Source organism: Sciurus carolinensis, chromosome 3, assembly GCF_902686445.1.
Source record: "Sciurus carolinensis chromosome 3, mSciCar1.2, whole genome shotgun sequence".
Lineage (NCBI taxonomy): Eukaryota > Metazoa > Chordata > Mammalia > Rodentia > Sciuridae > Sciurus > Sciurus carolinensis.
The window spans coordinates 44,839,263-44,860,816 of NC_062215.1; the positions used below are offsets into that span (position 1 = coordinate 44,839,263).

General features: G+C 39.4%; 1 protein-coding gene across 1 annotated transcript in view; it reads left to right on the forward strand.

The window, feature by feature from the left end:
- Positions 1-483: 483 nt before the first annotated feature.
- The window catches only part of Fbxw10b (F-box and WD repeat domain containing 10B), a 50,697-nt gene continuing 29,626 nt past the window's right edge, over positions 484-21,554 (forward strand). Inside the window, exons 1-5 of the mRNA XM_047545549.1 lie at positions 484-982; positions 3,084-3,260; positions 4,831-5,031; positions 5,133-5,260; positions 6,868-6,990. Coding sequence (XP_047401505.1) covers positions 484-982; positions 3,084-3,260; positions 4,831-5,031; positions 5,133-5,260; positions 6,868-6,990 — 1,128 coding nt within the window. The remainder of the gene's footprint in view (positions 983-3,083; positions 3,261-4,830; positions 5,032-5,132; positions 5,261-6,867; positions 6,991-21,554) is intronic.

Below are 21,554 nucleotides of genomic sequence, written 5' to 3' on the forward strand. Positions count from 1 at the left end.
TTGAGAGAGCCGCCTTATAACCAAACAGCTGTAAACATAAGATGTTCACATCTAATTCAATATTTACAAAGATTTAAAAGTCATTAATAACAACAATTGAAGTGAAATATCAAGCTACACAGTGTTTTTTCCCCTCTAAAAGGCACATATTATTTAATTTTGGCTCACAGTATTCTTGTTCTAGAAATGAGATGACCAGCTCTTTCAGAATATACAGTAACTGCCTCAACCAAAGCAGTGCCAGGTTTAGGAGATTTACGGTAAAGCCATGTTTCCAAGGAGGTCAGAACAAAAAGCCAGACTTCTACTGGCAGTTTCTGGGACAGATAAACTTTCCACTGGTCGCTGTGGTTTACTTTTTCTCCGGGAGATGTTTATAATAGAAAGGGCTCAGTAGGGGCATTTATTCACTTTCTCTGTTCCCCCAGTATTTGGTGGAGTTACTAACAGGCAAGGATAAGATGAACTGGTTATCTCAGGATGATGGCAAACCTGGAACCAAGGCTCAAGAATGCCCCCTATTTTCGTTGTGAGAAGGGAAACGATTCGGTCCCTTTGTGCCAGAAGTGTGAAACATGTATCTTAGCATGGAAGATCTTTTCTACCAAAGAGTGGTTCCGGAGGATCAGCAGCATATGGCAGAGGAGGTTTCTAGTTAGCATTCTGGAACAGCTAAACAGCTTGTATTTGTTAAATTATTTCCAAAATATCCTTCAGATTACCCAGGGAAAGGATTTCATCTATAACAGGTCCCGGATCAATCTCAGGATGGAGGGGAAAGCCAAATCCTCCTTGAACCAAATGTTGGATAAAACTGTGGAAGAAAAGATGAGGGAGATCTTGTACTGGTTTGGCAACAGCACCCACCAGACGAAGGCAAATTACACTCTCTTGCTACTGCAGATGTGCGACTCCAAGTTACTGCTCACTGCTGCTGATGTGATCAGAGTCCTGTTTCTGAGAGAGTGGAACAATATCTCAGGTAAACAAGGCCACAGTTAGTGAGAAGAGGGCCCTTGGAGACCAGAAAGCAAGACTGCAAGGAGCCACAGGTGCGACAAGCTTAGGCAGATAAAGACTGTCTGTAATGCAGGAAAGTCTTTGAACCTTGTAAGGACACCTGAGCTTGTTTACCAAAGGAGAAAGCACTGAATGTGACTTCCTTCTAGAAAACTAAAATGGCAAATGCAGGGGGAAGTATAGGACTTTAAACCGTGAGGATTCGAAATGGGTTTCTGCTTGACTTAGGCCCAGAAATGGTTGGTCCCTGCCTCTGACCACTCAATGCTGTTCTCATTTCATTCCTGCATTAGGGATTTTTAGACTGGGCTTGGGAGGGATGTAATGGGGAAGCTGTGAATTTGTTCTTCAGTAGCCCTGCACAGAAACCAGGCCAAGAGGTTAGAGCTTAGCACCTTAAAAAAATCCATTCTGCCATATTCCTTGCTTAGTCATAAAATCAAATCTTGAAGTGGAGTTTATTCAAGGTTGGAGGTAGCTAAACTTCCAAATGACTCTAGGTCACGTTCTCAAACTGTATTTCCATCAGAGTCTCCAGTTATACTCTTCAAAACAGATTGTTGGACTCTTACACTAGAACTTCTTACTCAGGTCTGAAGTTGTCGATATGCTGTATGTTTACTAAGTTTTCAGCTGTTGCTGATGTCACTGATCTGGAAATCTCATTTTGAGTATCATTAGTGTCGGGTGTTGATAGGAAACTCTTGCAAGTGTTTGGCCAGCTGGTTCAGGGAAGTGAAAGAAACCAGAAGAGAGGCAAGAAACTTGAGATTAGGAGGGGACTAAGAGTGGAGTTTCCAGAAAGGGGAAGTGGGTGGGTGGGAAGAGAGTAGGAAGGGGTGGTTTCTTGGAGGAGTTTTGGAATTTGAGCTCTTAAAGATGGGCAATTCCTATTGTCAAGGAGACTTGAGTTGTGGTCATGTTTGTAGGCTAATGGAATCCAAAAGAATTTTAAAGCTAGATAACCTAGGGCACAATTTGATCCTTATGTATTTCACTTGATTTCATTGATGTCAGGGATATAAAGAATGATAATGTGGTGAAAAATTAGAGAATACTGGTGTAACTGTGAGTTAAATTAGAGATCACCCAGTCCTGTTCTTTAATTTTATAGATAAACCACAGTCCAGTGAATCTGAGCAACTGAGCTTAGGTCACTCAGCAAGTGAATTGAATTCCGCATCTCCTCCTGAGGATCTCCCACGTTAGAACACACTTACGTGGTGCTTGGTTCTCGGTTCTCCTTCAAAGACTCCACCACGCACTCTAGGAATCAGCTTTTTATATTAGAGTAAATATGTCCAGTTATAGGTTGTGGCGACCCTCTTCTTTCTAGGACAGATTCTCTCCTAAAAAGTTTTCTAATTTGATACAAGACAGTTATTCATATCCTTAAAGAAAATTCAACAAGTGTTTCAGAGAAGCAATTGCTCTTGTAGATCCCTCCATGGATCTCTGATTCTCTCCTTGCATATAGAACTCTAATAAATTTTATATTATAGATTGACTGGCAAATCTGGGGGTGTGCTTTCTGAGATTTTTGCCTAGAAACTCAGAGACCCCCCCCAAAAAAGCATACATAACTTCCCTGATCTGTTTTGTGTATATTGGTGTCTATTTGTGGGGGATTAGTTCCAGGACCCCCTTTGGATACCGTAATCCATGGCTGTTCAAGTCCCTTCTATAAAATGGTGTAGTATTATTTGCATAGAACCTACACGCATCCTCTCAGACACTTTAACTCCTCTAAAGTACTAGAGATCTCTAGATTGCTTATAATACCTAATAAATGCAAATGCTATGTAAATAGTTGTTATCCTATATTGCTTAGAGAAGAATGACTGGAAAAAATGTTTGTACATGTTCAGTACAGGTGCATTATTTTTCTTCAATATTTTAAATCTGTGGTTGGTTGAATCCAAGAATGAGGAAACTGCAGATACAGTCTGTAGATACAGACTTTTCAAAAAGAAATAAGGAAAAATAAAACCATTTGTCTCTGCCTCATGTTCTTCTGTATATCTGCTTGAAGAGCAACTTTGTCTTGGTGTTTTGTTCTTCAGAGCTCAGTCAAGACTTTACCGATGTGAGTTTTTTCCCTGAGAAAGACTACAACCCCAAGTCTAAGACTTCACATATCTACTGGGCTGCTAGACTCAAGCCCACATCTTTCCCTTTGTCTAAAACCTCAGGAAGTAAAACAGTGCCTGAAAAGCTGGAGAGAGAAGCACCACATACTGGTAAGTCAGCTTTTAGCAAGAAAGTCAATGTAGATGGTCCCTGACTTACTGGTTCAACTCATAATTTTTAAAAAATGTACAATAGTTTATTGGGACATCTTGAGTCAGAAATATCTGCATTTGTGATGATTTGACTTGCTGTGATTATTTTTTCAATTTAACAATGGGTTATAAAGTATTAAGTGCATTTTTGACATGGTATTTTTAACTTAAGGATGTTTTCTTTGGGGGGGATGTAACCATATGTAAATTGAACAGTTTCTGAATATATGAAATTTGAAAGTCTTAGTGTAGTTGGAGGGCTGGCAGGGCAATACCCTCTGATGGTGTCAGATTTTGGAAACTAACATTCATTTAGCATCTCCAATATGTTGGTCTCTTTGATTTTTTTCTCATTTAATCCTCACATCTGGTAAGTGGGGATTGAAGGATAAAAATTGGTCAGTATAATCCCAGAGCTCATGCTTTTGCCCTTCCACCATGATTCTTACAAGAGACACCTGGAGGTAAAGATCAGAAAGGAAACTTTACCAAGCTTCCTATGATACCTCCTCTGTTCCGGGTCATAACCTACCATCCAGTTCTGAGCTCTGGCATAGTGCACAGATCCAACTCACCAGTGGCTATTTTTTTTTTTTTTTTTTAAGCATTGGATTCAGTCCTGAGGAAGAAACTAAAGCAGTGGGAAATTTGGTCCCTGATCTCAAAGGCCCTCCTAAGTTTGTTTTCGAAATAAGACATGTACACTCATGAATCATTTTAACTACAGAGATGCATTTTGAGAAACATGTTGTTAGTTGATTTGACCATTGTGTGAACATCATAAGGTATACTTACATAAACCAGGATGGTGTGTAGCATAAATTCTAAAACACTTTTTATATGGAAAATTCCAAATTTTAAAATTAGATAGAACAGTCTAATCAACCACCCACATAACCATTACTCAGTTTCAACAACTGTCAATATTTTACTCAGGGTCTTATACTTGCTAGGCAAGCACTCTACCCTGAGCTACCTCCCCAGTCCTACCAATCTTATTTCATTCATCCCCATCCTTTTAAAATTGTTTAATTTTTTTTCTTTTGGGATATTTTCAAAGAAATTCCAGACACGATGTCATTTCAGACTTTGCTACTATAGACATCCCCTGTTGCTGAGAAGGCAGTAAAAGAATTACATGTTTGAGTCAGGGGGTTCTGTTTTGGGGAGTGGGTGCCAGGGATTGAACTCAGGGGCACTAAATCACTGAGCCACATCCCCAGCCCTATTTTGCATTTTATCTAGAGACAGGGTCTCAGTGAGTTGCTTAGCAGCCTCGCTTTTGTTGTGGCTGGCTTTTAATTTGTGATCCTTGTGTCTCAGCCTCCTGAGCCACTGGGATTATAGGCGTGTGCCACTGTGCCCAGTCAGGAAGTTCTATTTTCATGTGGTAGAAAAAATAATAAGAATATAGTGCATAAGTTCACTTGCATAAGCTTTATTTTTTGGGAGAGCTTTTGGTGAAGATTTGTTCTGAGGCTAGAGTTCAAACAACTCAACCATGCACCCTTCTCTGGCTTCACTCTAGTGGGACAATGGAAGAGTACATTGCAGTGTATTTCTGAGATGAATAGAATGTTTTCTGGAAAAACAAGTACATTTAGGTCAGAAGATGATCCCTGCAATCTGCTGATGGACCTGGATGACGTCAGAGATCTCTCTTGTGGCTTCAGCAAATACCGGGACTTTATCCGTTACCTCCCTCTCCATCTCTCCAAGTACATTCTAAGTATGCTGGGGTAGATGAGGGGATTCCTCCGAGACCTCCCATCCTGGCCCAGTCCTGGGGTTTCTGGGTCCATCTTTCTCTGTTTTTCCCCCTGGCCCCAGGAATGCTGGATAGAAACACTCTGAACAAGTGTGCCTTTGTGAGCCAGCACTGGGCTGCGATGGCTCATCAGGTCAAGATGGACTTGAACACACAAACCTTCATTCAGAACCAGATTGCCCTCTTGCAGGTACTTCCAGTCTGGGAGGGGCATGTCTGGAGACCAACTTTATTTTCATGTTGAGGTTGACCTAACTATAAGTTTTTCCATCTCCCTGCAAAACTCTCAGCTGGCCTCCTGTTTTACATTTGCTGCTTGTTAGGTGTTAGCTGCTACTTCCTTGTCGTCTGGACTCTCCATTGGTCACCATTTGCCCTTCTATTGTCAGTGTATCTAGCAGGGACACTATGTATAGAAATCTCTCTGCAACAGAGAGGCCAAACCTTTCCAAAATTGCCAGGGCTGGGGATGTAGCTCAGTGGTAGAGTGCTTGCCTAGCATGTGTAAGGTCCTGGGTTCCATTCTCAGACCTGCAAAACATAGCCTCACAAAGCAGGGAATTTTCAATCCCCTGTAAGGACTCATATTGGAGCTTACACAGTAAGAAAGCTATGAATATGCTTTTGAACCAAACTCATATGCTGTAGAGAAGTTTACAAGGTCACCAAGAATATATTTAGGTTAATATGAAATTTTCTACCTGACAGTCTCTGGCATTTTTACTACTCAGTTTCTTGCCTGATATCTTGGTAGTCTGGAATATTTATTTTTCCCAGCAAAGGTAGATGACAAAGACTGGGAGGAAGCAGGCATGGTAAGGCAGGTCATCATCTGGAAACTGATGACCATCGCTTGCTAGTTTTCCTCCAGGCATTTGGTATTTGTCCTCCTCCTGCATTCGTTCATGCACATCATTGGCATAACTGACCAGACTTGGACCTTTCTTCCCTGGCCAGGGTTTACCCATCTTCAGATTTTACCAAAAACTAGTCTCTTCTGTTCTCCTGGAGAGAAAGAAGAGTTGTAATTTATTGTTTTATAAAAAATTTAAACTTTTTCCCTTGAAATGGACAGAAAACATTGTATTTATCATGTACAATATAATGCTTTTAAAGTATATATGCATGGTAGAAGGGTTAAATAGAGCTAATTAACAAATGCATCACTTCACATTGTTCTCAATTTTGCAGGGAGAGAGCACTTAACATCTCCGCATTTTTTTTAGGATGCAATCTATCATTACTTTAGTCACCTGGTTTACAAGAGTTCTCTTGCATTTCCTTCTCTTATGTAACTATAATTATGAATCCTTTGACCAACATCTCTTCATCTCCTACTCCCCTTGCACCACCTCAGCCTCTGATGACCATTATTCTACTCTCTACTTGTATGAGATCAGCTTTCTTAGGTTCCACACATGAATTCCATTCACATAGTATTTGTCTTTTCCTGCATGACTTATTTCACTTAACATAATGTTCTCACTTTCATCCACGCAAATGACAGGATTTCTTTCCTTTTTTTTTTTTTTTTTTTTTTTTTTTTTGGTGGTGCTGGGGATTGAACCCAGGGCCTTGTGCTTACAAAGCAAGCACTCTACCAACTGAGCTATCTCCCCAGCCCCTCCTTCCTTTTTTTTTTTTAATGGCGGAAGAGTATTCTGTTGTGTATACCACATTTTCTTTATCCATTCATCCATGAATGGGACTTTTTTATATCTTGGCTATTGTGAATATTGCTGCAATAATGAGAGTGCAGATATCCAAGAGCAGTCATTTTCTGCTTTTTCTCCTCAGGGATCCTACACAAAGGGAATAGATCCCAATTATGCCAACACACTTTCTATCCCAATTCCTAAAATAGTAGAGGACGGGAAACGCATGCGTGCCAAAAATCCGAAGTGGAAACTGAGAACAAAGGTGAGTTTCAGTGACATCTAAGGCAAGTATCCATGAGTATGTCATGTTCCTATTGGTCACTAAAGGCTAACATCGAGACTCAGTCCTCAAGTAAGGACTCATGATTGTGGGAGGCACCATTCCCTCTGGAAGACCAGAGTTTTTCTGTGTTGCTACTGACTTCAAGTCACTTCCCCTCCATAATTCTTGATTTCCGCATATGTTGAATGAGTACATTGATTGGATTGTCCTCTCAGGATTCTTTTTGACTCACATCCCATGGCCAAGTCCTATGTTCATGGCACTACATCATCTAGTGGAGAGCTCAGAGACCAGGAGTGAAGTCAGCTTAAGCTGGGATTTCCCTCAACTCTTTCAGCCCGTCCATCTTGAGGCTACTTTCAGATACTGCTCAGGAATGAGAAAGACATGAGGGGAAGATCAGGGCTGATCCCAAAGGTCAGCTTTCTCCTCTTTCACATTTGGGTTCTTTTTGCTTCTTGGTTGGAAGGAGAGGATTAATTAGCTAAGATCACCCCACCATTTCTTAGGCAGTGATAAAGTAAAGGGAAGATCCTTGCAACTTTATGAACTGAGTCTGCAGGCATGGTGGTTATTTCTAAGATCACTATACTTCTTCCCCCTCCTCTCTGCTGAAGATCCTACTATTTTGAAGTCTATTCAGTTGGCCCAGAAGGGATATTATATGAAGGGTGATCTGACTTTAGCTTCCTTATATGGTTTAACTAAGAATTTAAGCAATAGAAGCATCCAGAGAGATCACTTAGCTTCTTTGTAGCGACAGGCAGGTCACAGAGATCAGGGAGTACACAGTGGGGAGAATAAAGGACAGTGAGACTGTGATGAAGTAGAGAGCTCTCCCTACCCAAAGGGACCAGTTGCTACTCAGTTCCAACTAATTATTGCTAAGATAACTGTGCCCCCTGACCTGTCAGGACATCTGAGCTTTCAGGCGAAAATCTTGAATTATCATGTGAAATCTTTTGCTTTTCTTAAATGCAGTGAAAGACATTTTTAAAAATTACATGGGCCAGGGAGAATACATTTGTGAATCTCATTCACACATTTTATAGATAAAGAAACAGACTCTGAGAAGTCAAGCTATTCTAGCCATTTGCATGACAGAGGCACAAGTTGAACTAATCCTGTTCTTCCCAAGTTTATTTCTTTTCTAAGTCTAATGAAACAAATGGTCTTATTCTTTACTTTAGGTGATGGAATTTGTAGCTGACCAACAAAAAGGACTATCCAGACAGGATTTGGCATTCCAGAAATATATGATTTATTTTAAAAAGTGGACGGGGATAGAACCAAGGAAGAAAGTATGGAGACCAGGGAAAACATATGAAATAGCAGGATGAAGCAGTTACAGGGTGTTCTAGGACACGTGGAGGTGAATGCTTCTGAGGGGTGGTACTTACTATAGGCACTTTCTCCTAAGGGCGCGTAGTATGTTAGACATAGCGTGGATGACTTTATTTGATTTATTTGATTTTCACTGTGGGTCAAGTAGGTATCACCCTCCTAGTTTATGGTTGTGGAAATGAAGGCTATGATGTTAGCAAACTTGCCTGAGATCTCATAGCTGGTGAGTGGCAGAATTGTGTTTTTTCCTTCCTAATGATTCCACCATGTGCCGTCTAGGGCTCCCAAAACTGAGGAGATGAAAGAGGGCCAAGAAATTTCCATCTCTGTTGGGAGAAACCAGGGAAGCCTTGTTTAATTCAAGTAGGGATAAGGAAAGTAGTTTGGACTAGAGCGGAGGAAGGTTGGCACATTCTTCTGGGGAAAGATTTGTAGGTGAGAATCACTACTTGACTAAGGAGGAGGTTGAGCAGAGAAAGAAGGCATCTGAGGAAGAGTCCAAAGGCATGAAGGAGAAAGTTAAGGTTTGGAAGGAGACTTCACAGATGTCCCCAACGCTCTAGGATGCAAGTATGATGTTGTGGTCTTCTTTGCTTTCATGATAAACTTTCTGTCCTTTTTTTTTTTTTCCCCCTGCCAATGTAGTATGATTGTTGTTTCTTGCAGCTTAAGGGTGAAGTATGGTTGGGAAGAAGAGTGGAACTAGGAGTCTTATTCAATCATATATACCAGAATTTATCATATGTGGCATGCCATAGCTGCTCAGGAAGTGTGTTATTGGATGAGGGAGGGAGGGAAAGAAGGAGGAGGGAGAAAGAAAAAGAGGAAAGGAAGGAAGAAAAAAAATGAAGAAAGGGTATATTGAGAAACATAGGAAAACATTTCTGTTGAGACTTCATAAAATTTATTTCCCCAACCTGAGTCCCAGATATGTCATCTGTTAGGGCCATGAGAATATTTTGTGGGCAAGTGATTTACTTCACTAGGCAGCTATGAGATCAAATGAAAGTTGCGATGTATAAAAACTTAGAAACAGAAAAGTACAAAGAGTGCAGCCTAATTATACATATGACTGAAGTTCCTGTGTGTGTGTTTTGTCCTATCAAGTACACGTAATATAAATGTAAAACCCTGATTTCAGTGAAATGGCTAGTCAAAGGGCACCTGCAATTTTATGGCATGAGCACACCCTCATTTTCAGGAAAGCTTCACTCTCAGTAATATTTGGAATTAATCCTTAAAAGCTCATAGAATCAGAACATGTAGAAAATACAGAGGTGAAAGATCAATTAGGATCCTTAACTCAGCTTGTTCTGTCCAACTCATGGACGCTTCCCCATCACCATGAAGCAGAAGCCACACTCTTTTTTTTTTTTTTTTTAAGAATTTAATCTTTATTTATTTGTTTTTTTTTATTATTGTATACAAATGGGATACATGTTGTTTCTCTATTTGTACATGGAGTCAAGGCATACCATTTGTGTAATCATACATTTACATAGGGCAATGATGTTTGATTTTTTTTCCTTCCCCCCCACCCCTCACACCCCTCTTTTCCCTCTATACAGTCCTTCTTTCCTTCATTCTTACCACTCTCCTTATCCCTAACCCTAAACCTAATGCTAACCCCTCCCACCCCCCATTATATGTCCTCATCCGCTTATCAGCGAGATCATTCGTCCTTTAGTTTTTTGAGATTGGCTTATCTCACTTAGCATGATATTCTCCAATTTCATCCATTTGCCTGCAAATGCCATAATTTTATCATTCTTCATTGCGGAGTAATATTCCATTGTATATATATGCCACAGTTTCTTTATCCATTCATCAATTGAAGGACATCTAGGTTGGTTCCACAATCTGGCTATTGTGAACTGAGCAGCTATGAACATTGATGTGGCTGTATCTCTGTAGTATGCTCATTTTAAGTCCTTTGGGTAGAGGACAAGGAGTGGGATAGCTGGGTCAAATGGTGTTTCCATTCCAAGTTTTCTGAGGAATCTCCACACTGCTTTCCAGAGTGGCTGCACTAATTTGCAACCCCACCAGCAATGTATGAGTGTTCCTTTTTCACCACATCCTCGCCAAAACCTATTGTTGCTTGTGTTCTTGAAAATCGCCATTCTAATTGGGGTGAGATGAAATCTTAGGGTAGTTTTGATTTGCATTTCCCTTATTACTAGGGATGTTGAACATTTTTTCATATATCTGTTGATTACTTGTACATCTTCTTCTGTGAAGTGTCTGTTCATTTCCTTAGCCCATTTGTTGATTGGATTATTTGTATTCTTGGTGTAGAGTTTTTTGAGTTCTTTATAGATTCTGGAAATTAGCGCTCTATCTGAAGTATGGTTGGCAAAGATATTCTCCCACTCTGTAGGCTCTCTCTTCACATTGCTGATAGTTTCCTTTGCTGAGAGAAAGCTTTTTAGTTTGAATCTATCCCAGGTGTTGATTCTTGCTTTTATTTCTTGTGCTATGGGAGTCCTGTTAAGGAAGTCTGATCCTAAGCCAACAAGTTGAAGATTTGGACCTACTTTTTCTTCTGTAAGATGCAGGGTCTCGGGGGGTTTTCAAGATGGCGGCCTAGAGGGCGACTGCATTTCATGTTGCTCCAGGACACAGGATTCAAAAGAGGAGATAGTGAGAGACTTGGGACCAACTCAAAGCCGCCGGGTGAGTCTTTCCCATTGGAGAGGCGTCCCGGATGGGGCGGTAGCCCTGGAACGCAGGGAACTTTGTGAACTAGAGTTGCTTGGCGAGACCCTCCCCCCACTGGAGCGGTAAACACAGACAACTGGGATCATTGTAGAGGAGGTGGCTCAGCAAAGTGCTTGGACTCGGAGCAACCACTGGGGCTCCGGGCGGCTGCCTGAGGAGGAGCTGTGTGGTGAGCTGTTTAGACTCAGAACTACCACTTCTGAACACCGGGGAGTTGCCCGGAGGAAGAGGAGGAGCACGGCAGGTCGCTTGGTCTAGGAGTGACTGCATCAGAGCCACAGGCAGTTGCCAGAGGAGGAGCTGCGTGGCGAGCTGTTTGAACTCAGAATGACTGCTCCAGAACACCGGTGGCCTGCCTGGAGGAGGAGAGCAGTGGGTCACTTGGTCTAGGAGTGACTGCATCAGAGCTACAGGCGGTTGCCAGAGGAGGAGGCGAGTGGTGAGTTGATTGGACTAAAAGCGACCAATCCTGAACACCGGTGGCCTGCCTGGAGGAGGAGCGCGGTGGGTCACTTGGTCTCGGAGCCACCACTCCTGAACACCCGGGGGGCTACCCCGAGGAGGAGGAGGAGGAACAGGGCGGGTCACTTGGACTTGGAGTGACTGCCTAGGGCTACGGGTGGTTGGCGGGAGGAGGAGATGCGAAGTGAGTTGCTTGGATTCCTAGTGACTGCATCGGAAACCGGGCGGCTGTCCGGAGGAGGAGGTGTGTGGCAGGTCTCTGGGTCTCAGAGCTATTGTACGGGGCTCCAGGTGGCGACTCAGAGGAGGGGCCGCATAGCCAGGCGATTAGGTGCAGAGCAGGGTCCCAGGAGCTAGGTGGCTTCTTGCTGGAAGAGCCGCACAGAGACACGCCTAGGGGTGGAGCGAAGTTTCCAGGACTGCGAGCAGATTCTCTGGGAGAGGCAGCCTAAGGAGACTCGCCTGCGAAGGGTGAGGCTCGCAGGCCCAGGAGGTAGGTCCGGGACCCTGGAAACGTTGCAGAGGAAGACAGCCCAGCCCAGGCGGTAGTTGTAGATTGAGGGGAACCTCTAGGAGGGCAACTGACCAGCGAGACGTCCCTACCGAGTGAGTCTTCCCTGCCAGGGGAGGTTTTCCCACAGGGACGGTAAAACCAGAGACACAGGCACAAACAGGACTTGCCTCAGCCTACAGTCTACTTCCCCATTGAATGACCATTAGTCAACAAGTGGAGGCACCTCTGCCCACTAGCAGGGAATATACACCACCTGAGGGTCACCACCCCTAGAGAGGCAGCTTCTTCGTGGAGCTCCACATTATCAACTTCCTCCAAGATTTCAGGCTACTGAAGGATAAGAGGGGATATACTAGCAATCTTCAGGGACATTATAAGTTGATAGAGGAAATCTGCAATATCTTAATGACCCACTGATTCCTGAACAATATGAGAAAACAAGGGAAGAAAATGCCCCAAACAAATCTAGATGTTACATCAATAAAATCCAACGACAGCATGGCAGAAGAAATGACAGAAAGGGAGTTCAGAATGTATATAATTAAAATGATTAGGGAAGCAAATGATGAGATGAAAGAGCAAATGCAGGCATTGAATGATCGCACCAATAGACAGTTAACAGAGCAAATTCAGGTAGCAAAAGATCATTTCAATAAAGAGTTAGAGATATTGAAAAAAAACCAAACAGAAATTCTTGAAATGAAGGAAACAATAAACCAAATTAAGAACTCCATAGAAAGCATAACCAATAGGATAGAACACCTGGAAGACAGAACTTCAGATATTGAAGACAAAATATTTAACCTCGAAAACAAAGTTGAACAAACAGAGAAGATGGTAAGAAATCATGAACAGAATCTCCAAGAACTATGGAATATCATGAAAAGGCCAAATTTGAGAATTATTGTGATTGAGGAAGGCTTAGAAAAACAAACCAAAGGAATGAAAAATCTATTCGATGAAATAATATCAGAAAATTTCCCAAATCTGAAGAATGAAATGGAAAATCAAGTCCAAGAGGCTTATAGGACTCCAAATACACAAAATTACAACAGACCCACACCAAGGCACATTATAATGAAAATACCTAACAAACAAAATAAAGACAGAATTTTAAAGGCTGTGAGAGAAAAGAACCAAATTACATTCAGGGGGAAACCAATACGGATATCAGCAGATTTTTCAATCCAGACTCTAAAAGCTAGAAGGGCCTGGAACAACATTTTTCAAGCTCTGAAAGAAAATGAATGCCAACCAAGAATCTTATACCCACCAAAACTTACCTTCAAATTTGACAATGAAATAAAATCATTCCATGATAAACAAAAGCTAAAAGAATTTACGAAAAGAAAGCCAGCATTACAGAACATTCTCAGCAAAATATTTCATGAGGAAGAGATAAAAAACAAAGAAGCAAATCAGCAAAGGGAGGAATTATCCTAAAGGAACTGTCAAATAAAGGAGGAACCAAGATGTGTCAAAAATTTTAAATATGAACCAAATGACTGGGAAGACAAATCATATCTCAATAATAACCCTGAATATTAATGGCCTGAATTCATCAATCAAAAGACATAGACTGGCAGATTGGATTAAAAAGAAAGATCCAACAATATGTTGCCTGCAAGAGACTCACCTCATAGAAAGAGATACCCATAGACTAAAGGTGAAAGGATGGAGAAAAACATACCATGCACATGGATTCAGCAAAAAAGCTGGAGTATACATCCTCATTTCAGATAATGTGGACTTCAAACCAATGTTAGTCAGAAGGGATAAAGAAGGACACTTCATACTGCTTAAGGGAAGCATAAATCAGCAAGATATAACAATCATAAACATCTATGCCCCAAACAGTGGCTCATCCATGTATGTTAAACAAATCCTTCTCAATTTTAGAAACCAAATAGAACATAACACAATAATACTAGGTGATTTTAACACGTCTCTCTCACCACTGGACAGATCTTCCAAACAAAAATTGAACAAAGAAACCATAGATCTCAATAACACAATAATTTAGACTTAACAGACATTTATAGAATATACCATCCAACCAAGAGCGAATACACTTTCTTCTCAGCAGCACATGGATCCTTCTCTAAAATAGACCATATATTATGCCACAAAGCTAATGTCCGCAAATACAAGAAGATAGAGACACTACCTTGTATTCTATCAGATCATAATGGATTGAAGTTAGAAAAAAATGAAAGAGTAAAAAACAGAAACTACTCCAACACCTGGAGATTAAACAATATGCTATTATATGATGAATGGATAACAGAAGATATTAGGAAGGAAATTAAAAAATTCTTAGAGGTAAACGACAACAAAGAAACATCATATCAAAATCTCTGGGACACTATGAAAGCAGTACTTAGAGGAAAATTTATTTCATGGAGCGCATTTAATAAAAGAAGTAAAACTCAACAAATAAACAACCTAACACTACAGCTCAAAGCCCTAGAAAAAGAAGAACAGACCAACACCAAAGTAGTAGAAGACAGGAAATAAACTGAGAGCTGAAATCAACGAAATTGAAACAAAAGAAACAATACATAAAATTGACAAAATAAATAGTTGGTTATTCGAAAAAATAAATAAAATTGATAAACCTTTAGCCACACTAACAAAGAGAATACGAGAGAAAACCCAAATCACTAAAATTCGGAATGAACAAGGAAATATCACAACAGACACGACGGAAATACAAAACATAATTAGAAGCTATTTTGAAAACCTATACTCCAACAAAATAGAAAATTTCGAAGACATCAACAGGTTTCTAGAGACATATGAATTGCCTAAACTGAACGAGGAGGACATACACAATTTAAATAGACCAATTTCAAGTAATGAAATAGAAGAAGTCATCAAAAGCCTACCAACAAAGAAAAGTGCAGGACCAGATGGGTTCTCAGTCGAGTTCTACAAAACCTTTAAAGAAGAGCTCATTCCAATACTTCTCAAAGTATTCCTTGAAATAGAAGAGGAGGGAAGCCCCCAAACTCATTCTATGAAGCCAATATTACCCTGATTCCTAAACCAGACAGAGACACATCAAGGAAAGAAAATTTCAGACCAATATCCTTAATGAACATTGACGCAAAAATTCTCAACAAAATTTTAGCAAATCGCATACAAAAACATATTAAAAAGATAGTGCACCATGATCAAGTGGGTTTCATCCCAGGGATGCAATGTTGGTCCAACATCAGGAAATCAATAAATGTTATTCACCATATCAATAGACTTAAAGTCAAGAATCACATGATTATTTCGATAGATGCAGAAAAAGCATTTGATAAAATACAGCACCCCTTTATGCTCAAAACACTAGAAAAAATAGGGATAGTGGGAACATTCCTTAACATTGTAAAGGTCATCTATGCTAAGCCCATGGCTAATATCATTCTAAATGGTGAAAAACTGAAAGCATTCCCTCTGAAAACTGGAACAAGGTAGGGATGCCCTCTTTCACCACTTCTTTTCAATATCGTCCTTGAAACTCTAGCCAGAGCAATTAGACAGATCAAAGAAATTAAAGGGATACGAATAGGAAAAGAAGAACTCAAACTATCCCTATTTGCTGATGATATGATTGTATACTTAGAGGAACCAGGAAATTCCACCAGAAAACTTTTAGAACTCATAAGTGAATTCAGTAAAGTAGCGGGATATAAGATCAATGCACATAAATCTAAGGCATTTTTATACATAAGTGATGAATCTTCAGAAAGAGAAATTAGGAAAACTACCCCATTCACAATAGCTTCGAAAAAAATAAAATATTTGGGAATCAATCTCACAAAAGAGGTGAAAGACCTCTACAATGAGAACTACAGAACACTAAAGAAAGAAATTAAAGAAAACCTTAAAAGATGGAAAGATCTCCCATGTTCTTGGATAGGAAGAATTAATATTGTCAAAATGGCCATACGACCAAAAGTGCTATTTAGATTCAATGCAATTCCAATTAAAATCCCAAGGACGTACCTTACAGAAATAGAGCAAGAAATTATGAAATTCATCTGGAAGAATAAAAAACCCAGAATAGCTAAAGCAATCCTTGGCAGAAAGAGTGAAGCAGGGGGTATCGCAGTACCAGATCTTCAACTCTACTACAAAGCAATAGTAACAAAAACGGCATGGTATTGGTACCAAAATAGACAGGTAGATCAATGGTACAGAATAGAGGACACGGACACAAACCCAAATAAATACAATTTTCTCATACTAGACAAAGGGGCCAAAAATATGCAATGGAGAAAAGATAGCCTCTTCAACAAATGGTGCTGGGAGAATTGGAAATCCATATGCAACAGAATGAAACTAAACCCATATGCATGAAACTAAACTCAAAATGGATTCTCACCATGCATGAAACTAAACTCAAAATGGATTAAGGATCTCGGAATCAGACCAGAGACCTTGCATCTTATAGAAGAAAAAGTAGGTCCAGAGCTTCAACATGTCGGCTTAGGACCAACTTCCTCAACAGGACTCCCATAGCACAAGAAATAAAAGCAAGAATTAATAACTGGGATAGATTCAAACTAAAAAGTTTTCTCTCAGCAAAGGAAACTATCAGCAATGCGAAGAAAGAGCCTACAGAGTGGGAGAAAATCTTTGCCAATCATACTTCAGATAGAGCACTAATCTCCAGAATCTATAAAGAACTCAAAAAACTCTACACCAATAATACAAATAATCCAATCAACAAATGGGCTAAGGAAATGAATAGACACTTCACAGAAGAAGATCTACAAGCAATCAACAAACATATGGAAAAATGTTCAACATCTCTAGTAATAAGAGAAATGCAAATCAAAACCACCCTAAGATTCCATCTCACCCCAACTAGAATGGCGATTATCAAGAATACAAGCAACAACAGGTGTTGTCGAGGATGTGGGGAGAAAGATACACTCATACATTGCTGGTGGGGCTGCAAATTAGTGCAGCCACTCTGGAAAGCAGTATGGAGACTCCTTAGAAAACTTGGAATGGAACCACCATTTGACCCAGCTATCCCACTCCTTGTCCTCTACCCAAAGGACTTAAAATGAGCATACTACAGAGATACAGCCACATCAATGTTCATAGCTGCTCAGTTCACAATAGCCAGATTGTGGAACCAACCTAGATGTCCTTCAATTGATGAATGGATAAAGAAACTGTGGTATGTATATACAATGGAATATTACTCAGCTATAAAGAATGATAAAATTATGGCATTTGCAGGCAAATGGATGAAACTGGAGAATATCATGCTAAGTGAGATAAGCCAATCTCAAAAAACCAAAGGACAAATGATATCGCTAATAAGTGGATGATGACACATAATGGGGTGTGAGAGGGGTTAGTGTTGGGGTTGGAGTTGGGTTTGGGGGGGGCAGGAATGGAGGAAGGAAGGACTGTATAGAGGGAGGGGAGGGGTGGGAGGGGTGGAGGGAAAGGGAAAAAATGGCAGAATGAATCAAACAATATTACCCTATGTAAATTTATGATTACACAAATGGTATGCCTTTACGCCATGTACAAACAGAGAAACAACATATATCCCATTTGTTTACAATAAAAAAAAAAAGATGCAGGGTCTCTGGTCTGATTCTGAGGTCCTTGATCCATTTTGAGTTGAGTTTTGTGTAGGGTGAGAGATAGGGGTTTAATTTCATTCTATTGCATATGGTTTTCCAGTTTTCCCAGCACCATTTGTTGAAGAGGCTATCTTTTCTCCATTGCATATTTTTGGAACCTTTGTCTAGTATGAGAAAATTGTATTTATTTGGGTTTGTGTCCGTGTCCTCTATTCTGTACCATTGATCTACCTGTCTATTTTGGTACCAATACCATGCCGTTTTTGTTACTATTGCTTTGTAGTAGAGTTGAAGATCTGGTATTGCAATACCCCCTGCTTTGTTCTTGCTACTGAGGATTGCTTTAGCTATTCTAGGTTTTTTATTCTTCCAGATGAATTTCATAATTTCTTGCTCTGTTTCTGTAAGGTACATCATTGGGATTTTAATTGGAATTGCATTGAATCTGTATAGCACTTTAGGTAGTATAGCCATTTTGACAATATTAATTCTGCCTATCAAGGAACATGGGAGATCTTTCAATCTTCTAAGGTTTTCTTTAATTTCTTTCTTTAGTGTTCTGTAGTTCTCATTGTAGAGGTCTGTCACCTCTTTTGTGAGATTGATTCCCAAGTATTTTATTTTTTTCGATGCTATTGTGAATGGGGTAGTTTTCCTAATTTCTCTTTCTGAAGATTCATCACTTATGTATAAAAATGCATTGGATTTATGAGCATTGATCTTGTAACCTGCTACTTTACTGAATTCACTTATGAGTTCTAAAAGTTTTCTGGTGGAATTTCCAGGTTCCGCTAAATATATAATCATGTCATCAGTGAACAGGGATAGTTTGAGTTCTTTTCCTATTCGTATCCTTTTAATTTCTTTGGTTTTTCTAATTGCTCTGGCTAGAGTTTCAAGGATGATGTTGAATAGAAGTGGTGAAAGAGGGCATCCCTGCCTTGTTCCAGTTTTTAGGGGGAATGCTTTCAGTTTTTCACCATTTAGAATGATATTGGCCATGGGCTTAGCATAGATGGCCTTTACAATGTTAAGGAATGTTCCCACTATCCCTATTTTTTCTAGTGTTTTGAGCATGAAGGGGTGCTGTATTTTATCAAATGCTTTTTCTGCATCTATCGAAATAATCATGTGATTCTTAACTTTAAGTCTGTTGATATGGTGAATAACATTTATTGATTTCCAAATGTTGAACCAACCTTGCATCCCTGGGATAAAACGCACTTGATCGTGGTGCACTATCTTTTTAATATATATTTGTATGCGATTTGCTAAAATTTTGTTGAGAATTTTTGCGTCGATGTTAGGGATATTGGTCTGAAATTTTCTTTCCTCGATGTGTCTCTGTCTGGTTTAGGTATCAGGGTGATATTGGCTTCATAGAACGAGTTTGGTAGGGTTCCCTCCTCTTCTATTTCATGGAATACTTTGAGGAGTATTGGAATGAGCTCTTCTTTAAAGGTTTTGTAGAACTCGACTGAGAACCCATCTGGTCCCGGACTTTTCTTTGTTGGTAGGCTTTTGATGACCTCTTCTATTTCATTGCTTGAAATTGGTTTATTTAAGTTGTGTATGTCCTCCTCGTTCAGTTTAGGTAATTCATATGTCTCTAGAAATTTGTTGATGTCTTCGAGGTTTTCTGTTTTGTTGGAGTATAGATTTTCAAAATAGCTTCTAATTATGTTTTGTATTTCACTCGTGTCTGTTGTGATGTTTCCTTGTTCAGTCCGAATTTTAGTAATTTGAGTTTTCTCCCTCTTTCTAAGGGTTTATCAATTTTATTTATTTTTTCAGAGAACCAACTATTTATTTTGTTAATTTTTCCAATTGTTTCTTTTTTTTCAATTTCGTTGATTTCGGCTCTGATTTTAACTATTTCCTGTCTTCTACTACTTCTGGTATTGATCTGCTCTTCTTTTTCTAGCGCTTGGAGCTGTAGTGTTAAGTCATTTATTTGTTGATTTCTACTTCTTTTTTTTGAATGCGCCCCATGAAATAAATCTTCCTCTAAGTACTGCTTTCATAGTGTCCCAGAGATTTTGATATGATGTGTCTTTGTTCTCGTTTACTTCTAAGAATTTTTTAATTTCCCTCCTGATGTCTTCTATTATCCATTCATCATATAATATTGTATTATTTAATCTCCAGGTACTGGAGAAGTTTCTGTTTTTTATTCTGTCATTTATTTCTAATTTCAATCCATTATGATCTGATAGAGTACAAGGTAGTATCTCTATCTTCTTGTATTTGCTAACAGTAGCTTTGTGGCATAAAATATGGTCTATTTTAGAGAAGGATCCATGTGCTGCTGAGAAGAAAGTGTATTCGTTCTTTGTTGGATGGTATATTCTATATATGTCCGTTAAGTCTAAATTGCTGATTGTGTTATTGAGATCTATGGTTTCTTTGTTCAATTTTTGTTTGGACGATCTATCCAGTGGTGAGAGAGGTGTGTTAAAATCGCCTAGTATTATTGTGTTGTGGTCTATTTGATTTCTGGAATTGAGAAGGATTTTTTTGACGTACGTGGATGAGCCAATGTTCAGGGCATAAATATTTATGATTGTTATGTCTTGCTGATTTATGTTTCCCTTAAGCAGCATGTAATGTCCTTCTTTATCCCTTCTGATTAGTTTTGGTTGAAGTCCACATTATCTGAAACGAGGATGGATACTCCATCTTTTTTGCTGTGTCCGTGTGCATGGTATGTTTTTCCCCATCCTTTCACCTTTAGTCGGTGGGTATCTCTTTCTATGAGATGAGTCTCTTGCAGGCAGCATATTGTTGGATTTTTCTTTTTAATCCAATCTGCCAGTCTATGTCTTTTGATTGATGAGTTCAGGCCATTAACATTCAGGGTTATTATTGTGATATGATTTGTATTCCCAGTCATTTGACTCATATTTGTTTTTGACATGATTTGGTTTCTTCTTTATTTGGCTATTCCTTTAGGCTAGCGCCTCCTGTTGCTGATGTGCATCGTTGTTTTTCATCTCTTCCTCATGGAATATTTTGCTGAGAATGTTCTGTAATGCTGGCTTTCTTTTTGTAAATTGCTTTAGCTTTTGTTTATCATGGAAGGATCTTATTTCATCGTCAAATTTGGAGGTAAGTTTTGCTGGGTATAAGATTCTTGGTTGGCATCCGTTTTCTTTAAGGGCTTGGTAAATGTTGTTCCAGGCCCTTCTAGCTTTTAGGGTCTGGATTGAAAAATCTGCTGATATTCTTATTGGTTTCCCTCTGAATGTAATTTGATTATTTTCTCTCGCGGTCTTTAAAATTCTGTCTTTATTTTGTATGTTAGGTATTTTCATAATAATGTGCCTTGGTGTGGGTCTGTTGTAATTTTGTATGTTTGGAGTCCTATAAGCCTCTTGTACTTGGTTTTCCATTTCATTCTTCAGATTTGGGAAATTTTCTGATATTATTTCATTGAATAGATTGTTCATTCCTTTGGTTTGTTTCTCTAAGCCTTCCTCAATCCCAATAATTCTTAAATTTGGCCTTTTGATGATATCCCATAATTCTTGTAGGTTCTGTTCATGATTTCTTACCATCTTCTCTGTTTGGCCAACTTTGTTTTCAAGATTAAATAATTTGTCTTCAATGTCTGAGGTTCTGTCTTCCAGGTATTCTATCCTATTGATTATGCTTTCTATGGAGTTTTTAACTTGGTTTATTGTTTCCTTCATTTCAAGTATTTCAATTTTTTTTTTTTTTTTCAGTATCTCTAACTCTTTATTGAAATGATCTCTTGCTTCCCATATTTGGTCTTTTAACTGTTGATTGGTGCGATCATTTAATGCCTGCATTTGCTCTTTCATCTCCTCCTTCAATGCCTGTATTTGCTCTTTCATCTCCTCATTTGCTTCCCTGATCGTTTTAATTATTTACATTCT